Genomic DNA, 25,122 nt, shown 5'->3' with positions numbered 1-25,122 from the left:
TCAGAGCTGCCATAGCTCAGTCAATTTAGCGCACAGGGCAACTAAAATATTTAGTCAGGAAATTAGACAAGGTTATTCTTGTTAAGTCATATTTCTTCAGGTCACACAGATTATGCTTATACTTATTAAAAAAAGGGCATAATCAGTGTTAGAAACACTATAATGATATCTATAATGAAGTAGATATCACTAAAAAGATGTGTTACAATATATTTAAGAGAACTTGTTTACAGAAGATTACCTTTATATGAAATGTTTCTGGTCTTCTTTATTTGGAGAAGTTAACTAAATGCAGATTTGCTTAAATGGAGGAAAAAAGTTAGAGGTTACCTATCAAATTATGCACAATATATACTTCACAAAAAAACACTGGAAAGATTTAGACTTGATATCGACTATTATACATTCTGTGAACTAGACATGGAAACAGTTTCTCATTACATTGTCAATGTAAATATATAATTACATTTTGAAGAGGTGTACAAATTATAAGACAGAAAACTACACAGAGAAAGATGTTATACTATGCTTTGATGATAAGAGCATGGATAAAGACTTCATCTTCACCCAACTTCTACTGTGGTAACATTTCACAATTAAAAGAAGAAGTGGTCAACCCCCTGCAAGAAACTCAACACATAAATCTCCTCAGCCAAGATACTTGACTACAAAAGGGAATGAAAAGCATTTGTTCTCGACAAGATTAATGAGAATTTAATGTGTAATTTCTGTATTGATTTGATTTTGTTTTTCTTGTTATTCTTTTTTTATTCTTCAACACTGTTCCCTTTGTACTCATTGTACCCCCCGGCATTCAGATGTTTTTTGAATTTTTGATGAAAACAAATTATTTAAAAAGGGTGGGGGAGAAGTGAACAACGGTTAGTTCTCTCCGCTGTGGTCTCTCAGATAAAATTTAACTTTAAAAATTGAGTTTTAACGGTGGACAATGACTGCTCAAGTATTCGTAACAATTTTGGATAGTAATTAAATTTTCTTCTCATGAATAAAAAAATATAAAATGGAATTAAACGTTGAAAGTTAGATATTACCCTTTTAGATTGATTTAAACAATTTATAATTCCCAAATAAGTGAATTGTTTTTGACAGGAAAATATCCAATTATTTTATGAGAAGGAGCAGGACAATTACTTGTCCAATTTCTTGTGGGTTAACCATCTTTGTGGTTAACATTACGTTATCAAATCTAATCTGCTTTTGGCAGTCATGAGCTATTAATTTCAGATTAGCTCTTTGACCCATATGTAAAGATTCTGATTCAGTCTTGGTTTTGTCACCATGTGTTGTTTTGTTTTTTTGTTCACAGGTAATATTCAGTACCTGCACACCGGCACTGAGAAGGTGGCAAGTCATGAGCAGCTGCCGTCCAGGAAACTGCCACAATGTCTGCAATCCCTGGACTTCCTGCAAGAGGATCAGATGTAACAATGCTTGTAATCAGAGTTCACTTGCATCCCTTATGTGAGCTGGTGGCGTTCTGGGGAAAGTTTAGTCAGCAGAGATCAACAGATTATGAGATTCTGGCTGATGAAATTCAGTCTCATGGAGCTCTATTTAAAGACCTGGAAGGAAATCCTGGTGACCAGTGCTTAGTTCACATTGATACTACTTGGTACAGAGCACGCATTGTGTCCAGAAATGCTTCCAAATATAGTGTCTTCCTCATTGACAGAGGGATGACATACACTGGCACCACAAGCAAGCTAGCATGGGGTAAAAAAGAACATTTTCTTTTGCCCCCTGAAGTGGAGTTATGCATACTAGCAAATGTGTTACCACTTTCATCTGAGAACAGATGGTCTCCAGTGGCTCTTGAGTTTCTAAAATCTTTCACTGGAAAGTTAGTCAACGCACATGTGCAAGATGTGCTGGTGCCAGACAGAATGATTATCCTGAACATCCCTTGCATATCCAAGCAAATGTATGAGATGGGATTTGCAAAAAAGTTGTCTCCAGCAACCTTCCAGGACTTTCTCCACATGTCACTGAAATCGATCAATGGAGCTGAAGAATTGACAGAGGTGCAGCAGCTCTATTTGGGATCGGGTGAGCGACTACAGAAACAGGAACTATTCATGTATCCAGAGTTGCCAGGAGGAACTGTGGAGACCGTCACTGTAACAGAAGTGACAAATCCTCAACAGATTTTTTGTCAGTTGAAAGTTTTCTCTCACGAATTAAAGAAACTAACTGAGAAGGTTACGCAGAGCTGCGAGAGCAAAGTGTCCAGCTGCATGATAAGCCCAGACATGATTGGGTATCCATGTGCAGCAAGAGGAAGGGACGGTAGGTGGTACCGCTCTGTCATACAGCAGGTGTTCCCAACAAATAAAGTGGTGGAAGTGTTAAATGTAGATTATGGAACAAAGCAGTTTGTCCAGGTGGAAAATGTGAAACGACTTGCCACAGAGTTTACGAGGATGCCAGTTGTCACTTACGTTTGCTCCCTCCATGGTATCCTTGACAAAAAGGTAGGATGGACAACAAGTGAAATTGACTTCCTCAAGTCACTCCTGCTTCACAAGACTGTGATAGCCAAGGTTGAATACCGAAGCATCTCTGACCAAGTTTACTATGTTACACTATATGGTGATGACAACATTAACATGAACAGCTTGTTTGGTTCCAAAGAAAACTGTTTCCCAAAGTATGAGAAAACACTTGGAGATTATGCCCTGCCAAGTGGAGTTTATACCCAGCAGCATCCGGCTCAACCAGAAAGAAAGGCGCTACCTGCCCAACAGAGTGTGGAAGAGATTCCTGCTGAAGACCTCGTCATAAACTCCTCACATTTGGCAGTTGTTCATCACGTATCCTCCCCATCAGAGTTTTGGATCCAAACTGAAAACTACAGAAAAGATCTGGAGGAGCTGTTGGACGCAATGTACCATCTGTACCAAGATTCAGCGAATACGCACATGCTTATAAATCCGTCACTTGGCCTCTACTGTGCTGCACAGGCACAAGATGGTGAATTCTACAGAGCAACTGTGACAGAAGTTGGTGAGACACAAATCAAGGTGTTCTTTGTTGATTATGGCAACACTGAAGTGGTTGATGGGAGTAAGATCAGAATCCTCCCTGCTGAGTGCAGAAAGATGCCCCAGCTGGGTCTGAAATGTTCCCTGGCTGGTGTCAGACCAAAAGATGGGAGATGGAGTGAAAATGCTTTGGAATATTTCATCAAGACAGTCACAGATACAGAACTCATTGTGCGTGTGAAAGGAAGATACAGTGACAGCTATGTTGTCCAACTGATAAATCCTGAAGCACAGACAGAACAAGATGTTAATACACAAATGTGCACAAATGGCTTCGCTGAAAGAACTGAGATTCCAAGAGAACCCACAGTTAAAGGTGCAATGAAGCCTTCCGTTGTATCTTCAGCACCACTTACTGATGCAGCACTGCCACAGGTCTGTAAAGACATTGGAATCTCTTTCAGACCTACATTTGGTCTTCTAAACAATGAGAGAAAAATCAGTACCTTTAAGGAACAAATGTTTCCTATTGGAAGTGTCCTTGATGTCAATGTCTCCTGCATTGAAAGCCCAAATGATTTCTGGTGTCAACTGGTTCAGAATGCCGGATCTTTGAGATTGCTTATGCATGACATCCAGGCCTATTATGCAAACAGTGAGTTTGAGCCTAATGTAGATGCTGCCTGTGTAGCTCGTCATCCTGAGAATGGAATGTGGTACAGAGCTCTAGTCATTCGCAAACATGAAACCCCTCAAGTTGATGTGTTGTTTGTGGACTATGGGCAGACTAAGACTGTCTCCCTCTTTGACTTGAGAAAGATAAGTCCAGAATTTCTAACTCTCCACGGTCAAGCGTTTCGATGTAGCCTGTTGAACCTCATCCGTTCTACAACGGCAATTAATGAATGGAACTACAAAGCAAAGGAAAGGTTCCAAAACTTTGTTGAAAACGCTGCCTCCAACTTTATCATTTTGAAGTGCACCATTTATGCCGTCATGCATTCGGAACAAATGGTTCTTCACAACATTGTGGATCTAGAGACTCCGTTCGAGAGCATTTGCAACGCTTTGGCCAATCTCATCACAAACATTCCTCCCAAGAAAGCCTCTGGGCCGTCTTTTCGTCTGGACACATACTACTACTCAACGCACAATATCAAAACTGGCACAGAGGAGCAAGTCACTGTGGCGTTCGTAAACAGTGTCAGCGATTTCTTCTGCCATCTTGACAAGAATGCTGACGTGATGAAAGATCTTACAATGAGGGTGAACACTCTCTGCCAACAGCTTGAGAGGGTAAAGGTTCCAGCAGTCTTTGGAACCTTGTGCTTTGCAAGATACACTGATGGGCAGTGGTACAGGGCTCAGATAAAGGCCACAAGACCAAAACTACTGGTTCACTTTGTGGATTATGGCGAGACTCTTCAGGTGGACAAGTCTGACCTGCTCCCTGTCCCCAAAGAGGCAAATGACATTATGTCTGTGCCTGTGCAAGCAATTGTGTGTGCTCTCTCTGATGTTCCTACTGATGTTCCTAGTGAGGTAAACGAATGGTTTGAGAAAACTGCAACAGAATGCCAATTCCGTGCGTTGATAGTGGCTAGAGAAGCTGATGGCAAATTACTGGTAGAGCTGTACCATGGGAACACCCAGATTAATGCAAAGATAAAGAAAACATTTCAGATTGAGAAGCAAGAAGAGCAAGTTGTCTGCCAGAGTTGGAAACCACATCAGGCTCCAGCAACTCATGCACCAAAGATGGAAAGGACTTTTTCAAACCGAGCCATGGACAGTAAAGATTACGAGCAAGCCTCTAAAAAGAGCAATTTCTCTACCCCAAAACCTCCATGTCAAACGAAGCTCGATGGTAAATTCACTGATGAGAATCTGAGGTCTGCATTGAAATCCACAACTCAGAAGCACAGACCAGTCCCACAAGAATTATACAAAACTCCGTCTCAAAGGCAGCTAAACAGAACATTGACTAACGATGGTTCTGAGGAAGCTAGTGGTCAGTTGAGACCCAGAAAAGTGAGTCTCCCCCCTATAACTGAAAGGTTCATTTCAGAATCATCTGGCACAGATTCCCAAGAGAAAACCCTAGCTGAAAAACTCCCAAAACTCATAGACCTCCCATCAAAATGCATCACACCTGGCACAGTAGTGGATGTTTATGTCTCACATTGTGACAGCCCGTTAAGCTTCTTTGTGCAACATGTTAGTGAAGAGGTTGACCTAATCTCTCTGGTGGAGAAGTTGAACAGTCCAGATTCAACATCAAAAGCAAGCCCTATCAAAGATTTGCAACCAGGTGACCTCGTCAAAGCAGAGTTTGCAGATGATTTGTCCTGGTACAGAGCGGTTGTGAAAGAAACTCTTGAACATGCAAGGGCTCTTGTTGAGTTTATAGACTTTGGAAACACAGCAGCGATGCCAATTTCTAAAATGGAACAACTTCCCAAATCTCTTCTGCTGTTGCCAGTATATAGTACACACTGCATGCTAAAGGACACTGCTGTTCTTGGAGAAGAGAAGGTGTTTGAACCACATGTGGTGTCTGCCTTTAAAGAGGACATCGGCAGTTGTGGAGACAAGGTGCTCAAGTGCCAGTTCATCAAGCAGGTTGGATCTGTGTGGGAAGTCACTCTGGAAGATGGCGGCCTGGATATTGGGTGTAAATTGTCTACAGAAGGGAGTGGTTTTAAACCAGAAAAAGTAGTAAATGAGCAGAAGGTGCAGCATTTTGAGAAAAGAAAAGTGGAAGAAGACTCTGAGAAACCATTGCCGCCCTGCAGTTTTGGCTACCCACACCAAAAAGAGATTGAAGAGGGGCAGCGGCTAGAGGTCTACGTCGCAACCATCAATGAAGATCAGACATTTTGGTGTCAGCCTGCCGATTCACAGGAGCTCTGTATGATAACATCGGCTGTTTCAGAAGTTGAGAGTGCAGCAGATCAAAACATTAATCCAGATGCTCTTTATCTCGGAATGCCATGTGTTGCACTGTTTGCTGACGATCAACTTTGGTATCGCGCGGAAGTTGTTGATAAAAGTGACAATGAGCTTTCTGTCCTTTTTGTGGACTATGGAAACAAGTCACAGGCAAACATCACCAATGTCAGAGTGGTACCACCTGCCTTACTGGAAGTTCCAGCCCAAGCGTTTCTGTGTGAGCTTGAAGGCTTCGATGCTTCCCGTGGATTTTGGAGAGATGGAGCAGCAGATGAGTTGTCTGCACTTACAGCAGACAAGTTGCTACAGCTCACCGTCACCAGAGTAACAAGGACAAAAGGAAAACTGAAGTACGTGGTAGAGATGGAGCATGAAGGCCAGGTGATAAACAAAGCAATGAATACCTGCTGGAGCTACTTTGGAACAGAAGACATGCCTGATTCGGGTGAATCGGCTACTCCACAGCAGCTTGACTCAATCAACACTCTACAAGATCTTCTTCATAATGTTGCTAGTTATTCCACTTGTACAGTGTCTCAGGATGAGGAACATATTGCAGAGGAGCTCAACTTCCTTCCAATTGAAAACAGGGTCTTAAAGTTAGCCAGTAGTCCAAAGCAGAGTGAGTGTTCCGAAGACTCCAATAATGAGACTGTTGTTGAGTTTGGACAGGATGAGCAGCAGTCCAGTGAAGGGATAATCATGGTCTCTGCTGCCATGATGCCTCCTGAAGATATTTTCCCCTCTGATAGTGTCATAAAGGAACCCTTGCAACTTTCAGCAGACCTTTCAGATGAAAAAGACATTTTATGCTTGAGCGAAAACGTGATTGTGGTCACTGGCCAAGATCCCGAGGAGGAAAATACTTCAGTGCTTCATGCTGGAAAGCCAAATGATGGTTCTTCTCCAGGGGGCGGTGCTTCAGGGGCAAAGGGTGAGCTGGAGAGTGGAACTGGCAACAAGGAGACGCTTAGTACTTCCTCCTGTATCTTGGAGATGGACACTTTAAATGGTAAGATTCAACTCAGCTTTTTTCTGTCATGTAATTGCCACACCTCAATTATCTCTTGATGATTAAAAAGGTCCAATTTAGTCAATTTGCTAATCCAAATAACACATTTTATTTTATTTTTTAAAAAAAGAACATTTCATTAATTTCTTATTTTCCCTATTTTATCTCTTCCTCTTAAAGCTCCAGCAGAAGAAAGAAATGTTGCTGCCCTACAGGTTGACTTAATGACCTTCACATCAGAAGACACAATGGTAAATGTAGAATATATTGGGGTCACAGTGAATGGACCTGATGAAAGTTATCATTGTGTGATGGGGGAAATTTAAGGATGGATGAAATCTAACTCTTTTTCTGTAAAGAATCTTCAAGATGATGTTTTGAAGGAGACGACGGATACAGAATTGGATTCCTCAAAACAGGTATGTCCGACGGATGTAGAAGTCTGCTGTGATTTGGAATGACCTCAGGTTCACCTGCTTTAAGTTTTCATTTATTTTTTTTGCTTTATTAGACTGAACTGGCGCTTTCCTCAACTACAATTCAAGAGCAGTTGTGTGGTGAGTAACTTTAAGTTTATCATGTAACACAGAGGTGCTAGCTTCTTTGAAAATTGTTTATTCTACAGGGTAGCCATGAATCCCATAAAATGTCCTAAGATTTAGATTAAGTCCGTAATATAAAATTAAGGTCTGAAAATGTTTTTAGTTAAAAAAAAAAGGTTGGTCTTAAATTCATTAAAGACAGGTCTTAAATTTGGTTGTGAGAGGACTATTTATTCTTGTATATTCTATGTGGTTATTTTTTGTCCTGGGGCATTTCTCTCTGTCAAGTCATAATGAAGATGAAGACGTGTTTCTGAGTCAACTAAAGGAATGTGTGATTGTTGTCACAGAGCAGGAAACGGAGGCTGGAGAAGGCACCCTACGTGAGGAGGAGACATGCGTTTCTACAAATGTGCAGGTACGTTACAGGAGTGAGGAAGATCATCTGTTTGACTATTGACGAATTATAGTTCTGGTCAGACGTTGGCAGATAGGATTTGGGTAATGGAAGTCGTAATAGTTTGGGTTTCTTCTATAAGTAATTTGGTGCTCAGATCTTTGTTTTGCTGCTTTTTTAATTATGTGTACAGAGTCCATATTAAACATACAGGCTCAAACCCACCACCATTTTATTAAATGTCCGTCAGCAACACCTTCTGAAAAGATTCTGGCACAATATTTGGCCTTTGTCCTTAACAGAATTGGTTCCTTTGAGCCATTTTTCTGACACAAGCCAACTTTTAACTATAGTCTGAACAAGCTTGAAATTGAACCAAGAAGCTTAATGAAATCTACCATCAAGCTTCACTTGTTTTGGACTGTTTTCCTGTTAAACCACCCAGCTGTGTTCCAATTTCAACCATCAAGCAGCTGCATTACACCAATTCCTAGCCCACAGAATGATTCTGCCACCACCATGCTTGATGGTTGACACAAACGTCTTGGGTTTAAAAGACTCCATCTTGATTCCTCCAACCATACCTCTTGTCATTGTGACCAAACAGTTCTATCCAGAAGGCATTTTGTTTATCCATAGATCAACTGTGTTTAATTGAGCTTGAATGTGTTTTGATAGCAGGGGACATTTAACCAGATGTTCCTGGGAGTGTAGAAGAAAAGGGCACCTAATTCTTGATGTTTAATAACATTGACTTTATTTTGACTGTAATTCTACCCTGGAAATGTTGCGGTTTGACTAAATTATTTGGAAAAACCAGATATTTCTGCTAAGTGTTGCTTTGACAGTAACTGTAAATTACATTGTAACAAACCTACAAGGCCACAATCGGAGTCAAATCTTCATCTCCGCGTCTGAAAATGTTTCAGAATGACTCCGCGAGCGAAGAGGCTGCTTCCGCCCAGCTTGTGGACGCAGAGCCAGGTTTGCTAACGCCACATTAGACCATCTGTGAAGTGATTTGAGTCAGCAGTTGCACACTGGTGACTGACGCAGCCAAATATCTACATATCATTTTATCTCGGCAGCCCTGGTGCAACAATCTACCACGACCACAAGCGAAGAACAGAACTGCACGTTTTCCCCCACAGAGACAGTAAACGCAGACCTCTTTCTTTACTCGCTTGGCATGTTTGGCATTTTCAGGTTGGGTCACACGCCTTACTGCAATCAGGAAGTTGTGGAGGACATTTCATCACCTAGAGTTCATTTTGTATTGACTCTAAAGACGTTAGAATATTCTCAAACCTTAATCTCGGCACGAAAAAAAGAAAAAGTATCTTTGTGCACATGGAAGAATCTCTTTCATGTTTGAGTCATATTATATTTTGTCCCATTCTGAATTACAAAAGTATTTAATTTAATTCTAGTTAGCGGAACAAATCTGCTCTCTGTGTCACTGATCCTTGGCAACGTCGACGACAAAATCCAAACTAAACCTGGGAGAAAAGTGTGAAAATTAAGAAAACTCAGAGTTTTCACCCTGAGCTGTACGTTTCCATACAGAGCTTTAGAAATACCTCAGATTAAAAAACAAACAAGCCTCCAGATGTTAACATGTTTGAACCCTGAAAGGTGAATATCGTTGCTGTTTCAGGGTGAGGATCCTCATGTCTTGGCCTGCTCTTTGGACGAAACCCATCCAGCAGGTAGAACTCTTCATCAGTTGGAAAAGAATTTAAAAAAATGTGTTTCCTACAGCATCTGTTGTGCTGCTTGGATTCTAATTTTGCTACAAGTTTTTCTTTGGTTTGCAGATTCAGAGCAAACCTCTGATGAAAAGATAAGTGCAGCAGGTTGCCAGAGCCATGCCATAGCAGAGGAAATCACACTTTCCATCTCTGTGAGTGTCAACATCATGCGTACAAAGAGAATTTAAACTTTTCAGTTCAGTGCTGACTAATCAGTGTTAAGTGATTAGTCAGCAGTGGTGTAATTGTTTTCTTTTTTTTAAAGGTTTCTGAAGGAGATGTAGATCATATTTGTGACAGAACTGAGCCAGCTGAAGAGTCAGACGAGGTGAAACATTCTGCTGTTGCGCAAAATGACCGATTTACAGAGGGCGCCTTTCAAAAACATTCATACTTCTTGAACGGTGCTGGCATTTTGCTGCGTTTCAGCTGCAAACGTCAATGTTCATCAGAGGAGTTTAGTGGGAGACCTGTGGAAAGTAGCACAAAATGAAGAAAAACTTTTGTCTTGATAGATAAAAATCAGAAGTCGGCTTCATTCTTCCCATTTCACAATAACACGCTTAGCATAGTCTGTCACCAAAAATCTATTGATAACTTTAATGTGACAAAATGTGGAAATATTCAACAAAAAATGAAAATTTTTGAAGGCACCATATTCGATTGATCATTCATAATTACATTTAAGATATTCTGTTATTTGTTTGATTTTTCTTAAATTCTTCTTGCTTTGAAACAATAGGTGCAGGAAGACTCAGCGGGTGAGTAATAATTCAGATTTTCTAAGTAACACCAGATTAGTCAACATTTCTTAAAAGAAGCAGCTGCATTAGCAAGAGAATGTGAATAAAAATGTAAATTGTTCTAATTAATCGCATTGTTGACATGTTCTTTATGCACTGAAATTCACTAATGGAAGAAAATATGTGCTGCAGACATACAAATACATTCTGATTTCTATTGGAAACATTTGAGTGATGATTTCTCTCAAATACCAATCAACGTTTGCCACTTCGCAACATCCATTCCTGTTGTAATTCCGGAATGGATGTTACTTAACCCCATTGAATCCGAAGTTTCAAATCTCTGCCTGGATATTTTTGCTTATTTTAATTGTACGAAGTTCTTTAAATGTCCTGTGAGTAAATATATCTTGGCCATTTGTCCATAGCAACAGAAACTTTCAATATCTAGAAGTTACTTTCGTAATTTACTGTAATTTCACTCCTTGCTACGGCGGGAGTGAAATTACCGTAATATAAGCAATATCGGGTTTCCAGCCAATATCGGTCCCATTTCAGAAACCGTTGGAATTTTTCAGATGGCCCAAATGTTGCAGAATTGCAGTACTGCACATTTGGCTGCGTCGTCACCAACATGTTCGGCTTAGACGGGTTAATGACCCATTTTACTAAGCAGCCTCTAAATGGAAGCAATTTGATTTGGATAAGTTTGGAAAGCGATTTGCTTCCCTCCATTCCTTCTTCCTGCACAGAAAGTGTGTCAGGAATCACGGCGGCAGTAGCAGATGTTCCTCAGCACGTTGAGGTACCGTGCACTCCCAGCTCTGACAAGGTATCGGTTAGAATTCCAGTCCATTGCTTCATCTGATGTGTGATCCATGAGCGGCTAACGTGACCCTGTCTTTCAGGACAACTCGCCGTCGGAAGATGAGACCGTTCCCGTTAAAGGTAATGAACTTCCTGCTTTTCTTCTTCACGTCTTAAATGTGAACGTTGATCACATTTTTGACCCCTTTCATCATCTATTTCTCTACTTTTTCCCCCGTTCTGTTTTGCCAGCTGATGGGGCGTTACAAACCGACACAGATGTGGTAATGTATATCAGGGTTGTTTTTTTCTCCCCCTCTTAATTATGCTACGTGTTCTTTCATCTGAATAAATCCCGATCGTGACGCCATTTCAGAAGAACGTGGATGAAGAGTTGACGTGTTTGGTCAGCGAGAGCCGTTTGGCAGACGTCTCTCAAGGTGTCGGACTCCTCAGTCAAACTTCTTTAACAGACGTTTGAAACTCGCACTTTATTATGGAGCATTCCTTCAGTTTAATAAATAAACAATGCTGACATGTTTTTGCTCCGTCAGACTCGGAGCAAGATCCTGAAACGGAAACGGACTGCAAGTCTGAGGAAACGGCTCCACCGCTGAACGAGGTAAACGGAGGAAAGATGACAGAAACGCTCAAAGCTCGGTTTTACCGACGGTCTCTTTAAGTTTACTAGAACTGTTGAGGAGTTTGCTTTTTACAGAATTCCTGCTCCATCAGCCAGCTGAAGGCTAGTGTAGCTAACCGTAATAGAAATAAATGTCCGTGACTCTACCGGAACAGATTCAGCTAAATATTACAATGAGATAATCATGTTCAAACATTTGGCTGGTCCTACAAATTAACTAGAGCTGTCTGTTGGTGTTTTTATGTTCACAACTGGAACCTGTTTTGTTCTAGGAGTTTGATGACAGCGAACTCACAGAGGAATCTTTGTCTGCTGAGGACAGTTTCGGTAAGCAAAGTTCCCCAACGCTTGCTCTCATGTCTGTGGCAAGGAAAATTCACCAGAAGATTTTTGTTTTTCGCAAGGAAAAATAGCAACGAAGCAGAGTTACTTGACTAATATATGACGGCGTATGTTAGAAAAAATCTATCGTAGATAGAAAAAAAGAAATCAAATTTCCGCTGAAAAATTTAGAGCTTAATCTCAGAAGTTTTCTAGAAAAAAACTGGATATTTCTGGGTTTCAAAAGTTGAAAATATTTGAGTTTTTTTCTAGCAAATTTTTGAGTTTTCAAACTCTAATCTTTTTATTTTTTTAGATTTTTTGGGAGAAATTGACTTCTATTTTTTCTCTCTCTGTAATGGCCCTGTCATGTCCGACATACGGCGTTTCACCAGGACGATTACTCAATTCTTTCACCAAATACGTTTTACTCTTGAGTAATTTCTCGGTCGGTTACTTCTTACTTTTCCTTGTTTAAAAATATGTTGAAGTAGTCATAATGTTACTCTACCCACCACTGGTAACAACATTACTTCATTATTTAACAAAACTTCACGGAATTAAAAACTACTGCATAAGTGGAAAATACATAAATTTGTACTAATACCAGAGTTTCTGTTATATTTGTGTTCAGAATAATGGTCTAACGTCAAACTATATTAATCACTGTTTTAAATAGATCATATTTCTACATGGCAAACCGTTTACCAGTATCTGTAGTAGAGGAATAGAAATTTAACATTTTTTAATTTATACAGTTAACGAGTAGTTGGCACATTTTCCCTTATGATTTGAAAAGAATGCACACCAATAAAAGCTGTAGTACAGTTCAAGAACTTTACTCAACACACCTGCAACTTTATTTTATTTTGTTGGGAGAATCTCCTAATTCCGCTCACAATCACGCATGTTTTGCTTTCTTCTAGAGGCCCAGCTGTCAAAGATAACTCACCTCTGTCTGATCGTAAAGGACGGAGCTGCTGATTATTTTCTCGAGCAGCAACCGGAGGAATAACGGCCTGCCCTTCTTTTGGTTTTACTTTGTGGTCTCAGATTGAAGTTAATCAGCTACTTGTGTTCTGCTCTGAATCAAGCGGGTACAGATCAGTTAGCTTGTCTTGATTTCTATATATATATTTCTATATATATATATTTGACTCAGCAGGTTCTCCTGTTTTTCATTGTTCTGAGGGAAAAAAAAGTTTATCTGTAGGAATTTGTTCGTGTTTTTTTGTGATGCTAATTGGAGCACTGTTGCAGGAGAATAATTTGTAAAAGTTTCAGTATTTTTTCTTGATTCTAATTTTGTTGCACATCTAAAATACTTAAGTAGATGTTGGTTTGTGGAGTGGAAACAATTTCTTTATTTGTTGTGAACACATGCATGCTTTGAAATCTTTATTTTTTTGTGTGTTGACCCAATAAATATTCCAGGTCAGTATTGATGAGTGGTTTTCCGTCTTTACTTCCCTGAAACCAAAGAAAAAAACAACAACACTGGTTATTTAATAGAAGTTTATTTAAAACACGTAGATTATAGACGGTATGCGATTAAAACTTGTACGTACCATTCACCCATGAGGAATCATACTGAGCTGCAGCACATAGGATCTTACTGTAGGCTTTAGTGTTAAAAAAATTAGGCCTTTTTATTTGGCTGAGCTACTAATTAAAACCAGTTAGCATCAGATTATTATAGCTTAGGACAAAAATCTAAGTCGAGATCCAAACAAATTGCTCAAAATACTTGGTTTTTACTGAACAAATATGAAACTGCTAGCTAAAATAAAAGATTTCACCAACAGTAAAAGGAAGTTCTTTGTACGTCAAGGCCTCTTGATACAATCAGCGGTACACTTGGTGATTTGTCCTGCCTGCTTATGAGGTAGACTGGCTTTTCTCTCCTCGGCCTTGTTCAGAGGAACCGGCTTCAGCTGGGAGAGATTCTGGGGCACGAGACACCCATCAGGGTGTTCACATAGAAGACTGGGGCAGAATTACATTGGTTCCTGGGATGAGGTTTTCGTCTTGCCCGTCAATCAGAGGGTCCCACTGATTGAAATCCTTCTCCAGACCTGCAAAATATGAAAAACATCCGGATGAGTCTAAAGTTTAAGGCCTGAAAATGTCTCAAATTCATGAAAACAAAAGAACTATTATGCTTCCTTGAACAGGTTTTGCCCCAAAGCATTCTTAGATAATGAGTTTTCGCTCCGATCAGTTCAGCTTAGATTGAACAAGCTGTTTTAGGGGTTCTTGTCACTTTAAGTCCAAATAATTCGCTGCTGGCCACGCCCCCCAACTCAAGGTTTACACTGCCACGTGGAAAAGACTGCATAACAGATACGCAACTTTAGAACTGTCCATCTTTGACCCTGAAGTAGTGAAGCCTCCTACACAAACAAGAATACTACAAGTGGTTTCTGGATGGTAAGTCAACAACAGAACACTTGTATTTTCCAGCAGCCATTGTACAGCACATACAGCGGTGAAACCAGCTGACCAAATGTGCCGGGGCTCCGCTTGGGTTGCTATGAGACGTAGATGAGACGTATTGCCTGATTGTGACTAAACATTTGGGAGTTTTTTGAAACCGTTCGCCAGATAGCAAAAAACATGAATTTATTGCTCCCAAAAAAATAAAATGGCTGGGTGTTTTGCTTTCCTTTTTTTTTTTTTTTTTTGTAGGACTTTTCAGTTAAGCAAAGGTTTGGCATAAGTTTTTGTTTTTTCTTTTGGCTTATATCACTTGGCAAAAAAATGACTTGGGCCGTTATTTTTGTACGGTGAAAATGTGCAGTACAAGAAGCAAGAAGCTGGTGTCGAGAGCCACAGTCAGACCACAGATATTTCAGTTTATTCTATACTTGACTGTACTGCTGCACAATTCCCTGTATTTATAGTTTTCTTCTGTCTTAAATTTCATTGAGGTGGAATTAAAAAGTCTGAAATTTGACCCGCTAGTACTCTGGAGACATTGAACTGAGGCTTTTAGCTGGACCAGGTGGGGGTTTTCTTACGAAGATGGCGTTGCAGAAAGGCCAGAGTTGCTTTGTTGGAGAGGTCTATGGCTAGCTCCGGGTCGATCTCCCCTTTCAGCTTCATCAGCTTCCCGATCCAGTTCCCGGTCAGGAAGGTGAAGTCTGGAAAGCTCTGGTGAACCGTGCCTCTGTCGGAATATGAGAGCATTAACGACCAGTTTATTATATCACTATGACTTGCTGTGTGTCCTCCCCGTACCTGATGGTGATCATTTTCCTGTCTATGACAGTACAGTCCAACTTCTTCATGCGGCTGATGTTTCCCGCCCACTGGAACTTCTCAGAGTTGATGAAGAAAATGGGCTGCTTGACCCGAGGAAAGATCTCGTCATCTAAAGGGACCATCCAGGCGTCCAGAGCTACGCCGCACCTGATTGGAGGGCAGAGTTTTAAAGCTTGCAGCTACGTTGTAACCACAAACTGCAGCGTTTTTATTGGGACTTTCTGATGAACCAACACAACACAAATGCATAAGATGAAAAGTGTACGCAGTTTTCAACATATTTCAAATGCAAATCAGGAAAATTTACTGTGGCCTGTAAGTCAATACTTTATAAAACCAGCTCTCTGTAACTAGAACCTGACATTTTTGCCCATTCTTCTTTGCAAAATAGTTGCAGCTCAATCAGATTAAACGAAATTCTCAATAGTTTTTCAAATTTTACAGCATATTCTCAAGCAGATTTAGGCTGATGACCACTAAAACATGAACATGCTTTGACATTGTGCTTTGTATGTTTAGGGTCGTCGTCCTGCTGTAAAACAAACATACAGGTGACTTCTGCACTGGATTCTTTTGATTTATTTTTTTTTAGCGGCATCAGAGAGGAGGTCTGAATACAAATTCCAAAACGTGTCATTCTACTTGAACATCATTTTGGTCAAACTTAAAAAAAAAAAAAGAATCCCACTAAAACACACGAGTGTTTCATCGTTACATAAGATGCAAAAATGAAGAGACGCTGCTGCTTCTAAAGAGTACTGTACAATATTGTGTAAAGAATAGAAGATAGAAGTAAAGAGAGAACATACTTGAATTTAACCTCCTTGCACAGGGATTCAATAACAGTGGCGCCGCCAAAGGAATGTCCAATCACTGCTGTCCTGCACAGGTCCATGGAGTTCTGGTGCCACAGAGACGAGAGGAAGTCATTTAAAATGAGTTTTTTTCCCAATATATATGAATTCTACTTGAATTCAAGTGAGTAATGATGTTATAGCTGCTGTCTTTATTGTAGTTCTGACACCAGAAGCTGGCTTATTTTGGAAGATAGCCCACAAAATGACCAACTTTACTAACTTTCTAAGCTAACGCTATTATCAGAGCAGCAGCTAGCTAGGATGCCCCTTTAAATGAAGTTGCTTTCCATGCAGCTACACTGCGACAGATACAGCAAGATCCAATATTTCGTCTGCTAGAATATATGTATTTTTTTTCTGTGGCCATAGCTACGTTAGCAATACCTCCAGCGTTGTGTAGTCGAACGGCGTCTGCAGAACGTTCTGCACCGCTACTCCAGAGTTCATCTGGGTGAGTTTGTCCAGAGCCAGGATGCATTCGTCAGCTCGTTGCTTCACCTGGAAACGGTAACAAGATGGGATCAGATCAAATTAAATAAGTATCATAGAGCTTCATGCTCCTACGTTGTCGCATTATAACCACACAGCTCTGTGTATTTCCCATCTCAAATAGTGTTTTAAGTTTAAAGGGAGAGCAAAATGCTACATGGTTTTCAGAATTCTGAGGCAATAAAAATCCTTAAGGTGTTCATTTGTATTTAAACACTCCGATTCTATTTGGTAGAACCACTATTTCTGACAAATTTGTTTTTCTCCCAGAGATTCAATTTTTTACCTTTTTGTCTTTTACAGAATGTCCGAGCGTCCTTAAAAAGTGTAAAATTAAGGCCTTAAAATGTCTGAAATTATTATTTTTTTTAATTAAGTTGGCCTTTAAGATGTCAATCACAGGCATGGGAGGGCATTTATCGTATCGTTTATCATTTATCGCGATAAGTGTCTTAAGAATTCTGATTTATTATTGTTGCTATAAATTCCAATTAATGCTTAAAACCGACCAAACACGCTCTTATTGTCACGGTTGATTGTTTAATTTCCTGCACTGTTTGTCCAATGAATTTGAAAATATAGTTGCCGTGTTCAGCTTAGTGATACAAATCACACTCCTTCATGTGACTGGTGTCCTAAAGAGGCACATGACAAACGAGAATGTTAGTCAAGAGCAATATTTGTGTTTGTGGGGCTATAATTTCTGACACAGTCGTCAGTCATACAGACTTTATTACATCAAGTCAAAGACATAACAGATAGTTCTAAGTCACTTTATCGTTATTACAATAGTACCGCAAAATATTGTGATAAAACTTGAAGACCCTATTGCCAGGATTATATGATTTATTTCCTTTTATGTCATCTCCTGTACATTTTTCTCGTGCGACATTTCTGTGAGGCCAAGATTTGAGTCACATCTTTGTAGATTCTTTGACACGATGCGGTCAAGGATACCGCTAAATAACTGCTAACATGCTTCTACTAGCTAGTTAGGTTTTTTTTGCGTCTATGGTGGATACGTTATGCGAATTTTTCACCAGTTTGTTGGATGACCTTCATACGTTTCTGTGGAGAAATAGGCCATAGATTCCATTATTATTACTGTTGATGATGGTCTTAAGAAGTCTTAAATTTGCGTTTGTGAAACCTGTAGAAGCCCTAATTTAAATAGAGCTAAAATTCAAAGGAAATGAATACTTTTGAAAATGCACATTTATGTTGAGTGGGCCTGTTACCTAGAAAAAAAAAAGAGAGACAGAGAAAGGATGTGGTTATTTCACTGTAAAGCCTGCTTTGTGTGTTGAAAATTGAGAAGTGATGAAATCCATCAGTGTCCGGCCCTCTCTGCATGACGTTGCAGATTTCAACTGACCTGCTTGTTCCTCAGGGGGAACTCGCTCTCGCCGTGCTTCAGAGCTCTGTAGTACATCCACTCCCTCAGCAGGCCGTCTCGGTCCGAGGCCGACGGCGGCTTGGGCCGGCTCTCCTGCGTCGGCCCGGGTTCCGTCTTCTCGTGGTAGTAAAAGGTAGCCGAGGCCGACTCGTCTCTACCGGGAGGGGAAAACGCAAAATGGACGTTGAGGGAGAGAGAAGAAGAAAAAAAAAAGGCGGAAAATGAAACCGTTGAGGGTGTTTCTGAGAAAACGGACCTCGCTGTATATGGTTGGCTTAAACGCAGACGTCCTAGTGGCGATGATGTGTCTAAACCAATCAGATGGAGATAAAGATCTAAAGATGATGTCACTGTTGGCTTTAGCCATCATCTGATCAGTACCAGTTCTGGAGACTACTGTAGAACCTCTGGACATGGCGTTCCAACCAAGGATTCTTCAAAACATTGCACACAACTCTGAGCATCCTCTTTAACAGACTGTTTTACAGCAACAGTCAGAGGTTTCAATATGAACTGCTGTAACACAGACTGCTACAGAGGATGATTCCTCCCAACAGCCATCAGCGTCTACAACAACTTTTTGAAGAAACACTTGAATGATATGAGTTACATTTAATTTCCCTCTGGGATTAATTAAATGTTTGGTTTTATTGTTTGTGTTAAATTTCTTAGTACAGCAAACTGTAACTGTATTTAATTCTAACAAGTCTGAGAAAAAGAGGGTTTTATGAGATTGTGACATTCAGCAGAAGCAGATATCTAAACTTCCTTTATGGGACTAGAAAAAAAGCAAGTCTCGGTTTCAGGTCCGTCTACTGAAACATCCTGTTTTGAGGTGAATTAAAAAGCAAATCTATCTTGAGATCTGCACATATCTGCGCGAGGCTTGGCCCTCGAGTTCAGGCTCGTCTCTTTCTCTTCTCCGTCTCGGGGTTTTCTGTCGCAATCCGAGGCGGAGCGAGGCGGCCGCTGGCTGAAACACCCGAGTCGCGCCGCAGACTTGTGACAAAGCGAGTCCGCTGACGACAGGCCACGTGTCGGCTCCGCGGCTCCTGCCTTCAACCCGGCCGCTGCCGAGGCCATTATGCTCTCCTCCATACGGTCCCCTTGTCTCTATACTGAAAAGAAAATGTGATGAGCTGGGCCGGACCATTGTCTGCGCACCCTTTCCACTCCGACTCCACGGGCAAACAGCAGAGGAGGGCCGGCCCTCTCTGCTGTTTGCCAGACAGAATTTCTTCAAAATGAAAGAATCTAGGTTTGTATTTCTGGGCTCCGTGTCGTGAATGGTGATAGGCTTTGGGGTTTTTTTTACTGGGTAGCAACAAAAAATGTCAGTTAAAAATGGAAAAAAACGTGTGCTGTGACAAACGAATTGTCTCCTTTTAAAAGTTTCAGATCAAACCAGTAAATACCATAACAAGAAAACTCAGTGAGTGCAAAAAGCATGTTGCGTTTATGAGGCTTCATCAGTGAAGGAATTTTGCCATAGTTGCCTTTGCAGAATTATTTTTAATTTAGCCACATTTATGGGTTTTTGAACATGGAGATGCCTTTTGTTCTTCCCCCCTTCAACCAATCAGAGGTGGAATTGCTTTTGACAGTGTCCTATACTAGCACCCATCTTAAAAAAGCCTGACCTTTATTTATTTTTCCACCCCAAAAAGTCACTAATATAGTAACAAAGTCGCTACGTTAGCAACAGTGGGATGACTACTTCATGTTTTTATTTATTTATATATATATATATATATATATATGTATTAATTGGGTTTTACATTTATGTCTTGATTGATCAACATTCATCAAGACAGGGCTTTGGCTTCCTTTGCCCCCTTTTTGGAGGAGCCACTGCTAAAATAATATATTAATTACAGTACTACAATTCTAATGTTATCCATAGCATTTGTTATTTTAATATGTAAAAAGTTAGCCAAAACAAAGAAGTACTATATTTAGTAATCGTTTTCATGTTGATTCATGTTGATTAGTTGAAGTAACTTTAGTTTTGTGTGTGTGGGTGTGTGTGTGTGTGTGTGTGTGTGTATGGTTGTTTGTCCTGTGTCTATGTGTTGGCCCACGATGGTCCAAGTTGGACCCCGTCTTTCACCCAACGACCGCCGGAGATGGGCGCCATATCCAGGTTGTCTATAGATGCTAACAGAACTAGCACGCTAATGTTAGCGTGTCAAGCTAACATTAGCTGGTTAGCAAGACTTCCTGCTTGTTTGGAAACTGTAGTTTTCACACATGGGTGGCGTTTGTCTGGAATTTTTCACAATTGGAAATATTTCTAAACAGCCAAATTAGCTTTTCTTTTCTTAAGAAAGCGAAAGGTGTAGCAGCCAGCTTGAATGGCAGCGCGCAGCGACATCAACTCATGTCAATTAACACCTTCCCCCAGCATCTGAGTGAAACCGAGGCTTCTTCAAACCTCGGTTCAACTGATCCATATCCGCAGTCAGGTCTGTTCAGGTAAAGTTCACGTTGACTAAATTCATCAGCCAACTTTATGCTCAGCATGGTGAGTTACCTGTGTTCCACTGACGCCACGATGAAGCCCTGAGAGGCCAGCTCTACACATATAGCTGAATACAAAGTCCTGGAACAAAACAGACAAATGTTCAGTTAACAGCAGCTCCACCCATAATGGGAAAAAAACCTACACACGGTGTGTACCTGAAGGCACCAAGGCCATGGGAGAAGATAACCACGGGACACTTCTCACTGGATTTAAACGGAGCATCCATGTAGGCGGGGATCTTATAGGAGCCTGGAATATTTAAACCAGACGACAATAGTGTGGAATTAAGAATCAGTGGGTTAACGTCCCACTAATTCTGCTCGGCAACACATCTGAAATTACAGATCCAAGTAGGAAAAAGTTTATAGCTGAGCTAATCCCAACTGAAATGAAATGAAGCTGAAGTGTGAATTTTAACTCACTTCTGCTTTCAGATTCCCCTCTGATCTGGTTTCGATCAGCTGCCTCCTCCCCGCAAACCATCAATCCTTAAACTAGGCCTTTCTGAAACGCTGATGCTTCAGATTTCATCAGAAATTTGGTGTCAGATTTCTAATGAAATCTGAAAAACTGATTGTTGTGAGGTCTTTTAGACTACTTCTTCTTGTCAGACAGATTCTAATTAAAGTGACTCAATGTACAGATCCGAGCGTTGGTTTGCTAAATTGTAAGAGACGTTGTGAATAAGAGTTGCACTGTAATTTAAAAAGGGAGGTAATTACTTTTTCACACGTTTTTTTTACTTGTAATAAGCGAAATTAGATACAAATTTGGATTTAATCTGGCCATTTTTGATAATAAAATTAAGCGTGATGATTGAAAACCAAACTAATAGTAAGAAAAGGAAGCATGATGCACATCTGGAGGATGTGTGTGACTGCTGGTATTCACCAAAGAGGTATTCGAAAATCTTTTCGCTCCAAGTTCGGTTGATTTTCATGAAGTCGGCCAGGCCGTAAAAATACTCCATGTTCGGGACCCAGTCGGGCTTCTCAGCTTTCTCCGTCTCCTGGCAGGGATAGTAAAGCCGGAAGAAGCTGCCCTGTTAACACACACACACGCACACACACGACTCACTTTACATCAGCGGGACAACAAAAACATTCCATTTCCTCCTGTAAAACATTACAGGAGACAATAATTGTGTGTTTGCTGAGTTATGTGAGAGCAGGGCCAGTCCAGCTGACATCATTCCGTACAGCTCTGATAATATTCCTTTTATAATTAACAGAAATGAAGGCTTCCAAACATTCATCTGTGTAATTAATCTATATAATGTGTTTCACTTGGTAATAAAGTTTCTGAAATAAACTGACTTTACAATAATATTCTAATTTATTGAATGGATTTGTACTAATTTATGCTTATTTTTTTTCCTTTTGAGAAGATTGGATCATGCAGAAAAGTGAAAAATAACATTTTCTTTTTAAACTTTAACCTAATAAACAACCAAGTATTCCACAGTCTGACCACTCTGAAATGGCTGCTTAGTTTGCATATGCCTTTGGCTGGCCCCGACTCTGTTGGAGGAATACCAGAGAACCGTTTTTTGCCTATTTAAATCCAACGCCCACTCCATGTCCGCACACACAGCTGGCCCTGTGTGTGCGGACATGGAGTGGGTTTTGTTGCCGTCTGTCACCTGTGCAGTGTGGTCCATCATGAAGTCGGTGCAGCCCACGTGGTTGGGGCCCTTCGGAGGAGGGATCCCCAGGTGATTACTGCAGGAGCTCCCCATGGCAAAGAAGCCTAGCGTGTACCTCCACTGTTCTGGTAAAAGACCACGATACAGATGTGGTTAGACGATAACTTGCAAGACCAGACGAAGATCAAACTAACAATAAACTCTTTTAACTTCACCCTAAGTCAACAGCTTGGTGGTTAAAATTGGAGAAAATTATTGAAACTGGTTTTGGACCGGATAAAATTCAGGGTTTCCCCCCAGTGTATTATAAGCCTGGCGGGCCACCAGGCTTCAATTGGTCCCTGCCAGGCTAAGCATTGTTTATTTATTTTATTTTTATTTTTTTAATTTAACCCTCGTGCGATCCTAACATTCTGTTTACTCCCCTTGTCCTATGGGTCAAAAATGAACTGCCCTAATTAAAGCACCAAAATAAAGCAGATTAATTGAATTTTAAATCCAAAATCTATTTTTCATAATGAAACAATCTGATATTTATCAATTCAACTCGATTTAATTAATTTTTTTATCATGTATTTTGGTTACACAATACAAAAAGACGAACAACAGCATTAAGACACTTTTTTCTTTCAACCACAAACCAAGTGTTGTAGCAGTTTTCTTTTACACAGTAAAGGTTTATTATTGTAATTATGGAAATGTGAAGTTATTACTTCTGAATTAATTAGACTGAAAGGGGAAAAAAAGTCAGCAATTTGGATCTTTGTAGTCAACGGTTTATTCCTTTAGATTTTTTTTAGGAAGTGAATTATAAAAATACCTCTTGTAACAACAAAACATAACGCAGCTTGATTTTATGGACAATTTAACATCAGCTCTCATCTCATAATTATATGAGATGTTCAACACAAGAACATTTCCTGCTCAACATAAGGTGTTGAACATAAGATGAAGAACATCTTCAGAAGATGATGTTCATCTCCTGAAGAAGTTCTTATGCTCAGCATCCTCAACACAAGATGAAGAACATCGTCTGTTCAACATGAGGTGTTGAACTTATAAGATGCTCTTATGTTGAACATCTTCAACATAAGCCGAAGAACATCCTATCCTTCTCACCCCACGCTGAACTAAAGATGAAGAACACCCCGCGTTGAACACAAAATGTTCAGCACAAGATGTTCAAGAAAATCTTCATAGCGTGAAGATGTTCTTCACCATATGAAGACGCTCCTACACCATGTGTGACCACATGTGATTTACACATGTGGTCACACATTTCCACATGTGATTTCCACATTTCCACATGTGAATCACATGTGATTTACACATTCTCACAGGTGACTCGCATGTGCTCACATGTGAATCACATGTGATTTACACATTCTCACAGGTGACTCGCATGTGGTCACATGTGAATCACATGTGATTTCACCACCAAACGTTCCAGAATCACACATATACATGCGTTTTCACATTTGATTCACATCTTTCACACATCATTCACACGAAAAAGTTGTGTGAACCACATGTGTGCTTTTCATGTGGTAACATGTGAAAGTCACATGTGATTTTCATGTGATTTTTTTTGTAAGGGTATATATATATGTATATATATATATATATACACTGCTCAAAAAAATAAAGGGAACACTTAAACAGGTGTTTAACACTTAAAGTGTTCCCTTTATTTTTTTGAGCAGTATATATATATATATATATATATATATATATATATACGATAAATTCGATTTTGTTTTGTACTATTATTTTTCTTGGTATTTCACAACAAATTACATATATGTATATATATATATATATATATATATCACGTGATTTTCGTGGGATTTTTTGTAAGGGTGTTAGGCTAACGGCTCTATGTCAAGGCAGCAGAGACGGTATTCCACAGTAACGTTTTACTATTAATTGTTTTTATTGTTTTTATCCACCTCTTTTGCTTTTCGCCGCTACTCTTTAAATCTCCATCTGACTGGTTAAAAAGCCATGAGAGACGTTGAAGACGGGTATATCATTTAATGATACAACATTATTTTAAATCATTTAACATGTTTGTTCTATCATTCCACATCAGAAGAATGAAGTGTGAAAGTGATTTTTTTTTTTCTTTTAAAGTTCCGAATTAAATGACAGTGATGATGTTGCACCGTGGACATGGTGACACCGCGACCTGGCAGTTTAAGTAAAGACTGACTGGTTCTGGAAACGAGGGTTTTAAACAGCATTAACAGACTTTAACCTTTGGTCTCAATGTTCCTGTATTTGTCCCTTGACTTTGTTAATAGCGTAGTAGTAACTCCGGTGTCAGAAGCTGTTGACTATTTCGCAAAACTTTATGTCACAACATCAATGAAGGTGTTCAGTCGCGAGCACAAAGCTCGCGCTGTAGTATTAAAGTAGTGCTTACCTGTCTTTGCCCAGTTGTAAATTCTCTTCACCGCTATCTGCACAAACTCTCCATTAAAATACATCGACCTTTTGTCGTTTTAAAACACTGAGTGAACCCGCGCGCTAAGCGGCTGACACCAAAATCATGGCTAGAAAGCGACAAAACAACAAGAAGGCCTGCGGCAGCTCCGGAAATCTGGTTGTCCCCGGCTGCTGCCACATCAGCTGTGCATCATTATTGTGCGGTTACAGGCATTTGTTAGCAGCAGCGCACCTGTATGAGTCACTCGGCGGCAGCTAAACCTGTTCGAGTTTGACGGTCTGCTGCTGCGAGCCAAACTGGGAGCTAAATGGGGGCGGGAGGGTAGGCA

The 25,122-nt window shown here is 40.1% G+C and overlaps 2 protein-coding genes across 3 annotated transcripts; one reads left to right on the top strand and one right to left on the bottom strand.

Annotated features, from left to right (window-relative positions):
- Positions 1–1,331: 1,331 nt before the first annotated feature.
- On the top strand, positions 1,332–13,971 carry tdrd6a (tudor domain containing 6a). The gene is made up of 18 exons (XM_032586302.1): positions 1,332–6,966; positions 7,147–7,217; positions 7,326–7,385; positions 7,478–7,523; positions 7,859–7,926; positions 8,835–8,889; positions 8,994–9,061; positions 9,563–9,614; positions 9,723–9,808; positions 9,922–9,984; positions 10,399–10,417; positions 11,152–11,231; positions 11,308–11,347; positions 11,459–11,490; positions 11,583–11,646; positions 11,761–11,828; positions 12,122–12,176; positions 13,097–13,971. Exons 1-18 carry the CDS (start codon positions 1,404–1,406, stop codon positions 13,183–13,185), a joined length of 6,579 nt encoding a protein of 2,192 aa, XP_032442193.1. The 5' UTR covers positions 1,332–1,403; the 3' UTR covers positions 13,186–13,971.
- On the bottom strand, positions 13,672–25,101 carry pla2g7 (phospholipase A2, group VII (platelet-activating factor acetylhydrolase, plasma)). 2 transcript variants are annotated; one of them, XM_032586291.1, is made up of 11 exons: positions 24,771–25,101; positions 22,343–22,470; positions 21,592–21,742; positions 20,856–20,949; positions 20,710–20,778; positions 18,156–18,330; positions 16,676–16,789; positions 16,244–16,335; positions 15,411–15,581; positions 15,191–15,339; positions 13,672–14,245 (listed from the first exon to the last, which is right to left on the bottom strand). In XM_032586291.1, the coding sequence occupies exons 1-11, from the start codon at positions 24,832–24,834 to the stop codon at positions 14,145–14,147; spliced, it is 1,308 nt and encodes a 435-aa protein (XP_032442182.1). In that variant the 5' UTR covers positions 24,835–25,101; the 3' UTR covers positions 13,672–14,144. The 2 variants fall into 2 exon arrangements, with proteins under 2 accessions (XP_032442182.1, XP_032442184.1); XM_032586293.1 differs by having other exon boundaries at positions 22,343–22,465.
- Between the last annotated feature and the right edge of the window lie 21 nt (positions 25,102–25,122).

Source organism: Xiphophorus hellerii, chromosome 15 (genome assembly GCF_003331165.1).
Source record: "Xiphophorus hellerii strain 12219 chromosome 15, Xiphophorus_hellerii-4.1, whole genome shotgun sequence".
Classification (NCBI taxonomy): Eukaryota; Metazoa; Chordata; class Actinopteri; order Cyprinodontiformes; family Poeciliidae; genus Xiphophorus; species Xiphophorus hellerii.
This window is presented reverse-complemented; position numbering and strand designations above follow the sequence as displayed.

Bases quoted from the DNA above. Each gene is read 5' to 3' on its own strand.
- tdrd6a (XM_032586302.1), top strand. From the start codon at position 1,404: ATGTCTGCAATCCCTGGACTTCCTGCAAGAGGATCAGATGTAACAATG. The intron at 11,232-11,307 runs GTATCGGTTAGA...CCTGTCTTTCAG, and splicing joins GCACTCCCAGCTCTGACAAG to GACAACTCGCCGTCGGAAGA. The intron at 11,491-11,582 runs GTAATGTATATC...ACGCCATTTCAG, and splicing joins TACAAACCGACACAGATGTG to AAGAACGTGGATGAAGAGTT.
- pla2g7 (XM_032586291.1), bottom strand. From the start codon at position 24,834: ATGTATTTTAATGGAGAGTTTGTGCAGATAGCGGTGAAGAGAATTTAC. The intron at 21,743-22,342 runs GTGACAGACGGC...GTGTGTTAACAG, and splicing joins TGATGGACCACACTGCACAG to GGCAGCTTCTTCCGGCTTTA. The intron at 15,582-16,243 runs GTATGTTCTCTC...CCCTCCAATCAG, and splicing joins TGCAAGGAGGTTAAATTCAA to GTGCGGCGTAGCTCTGGACG.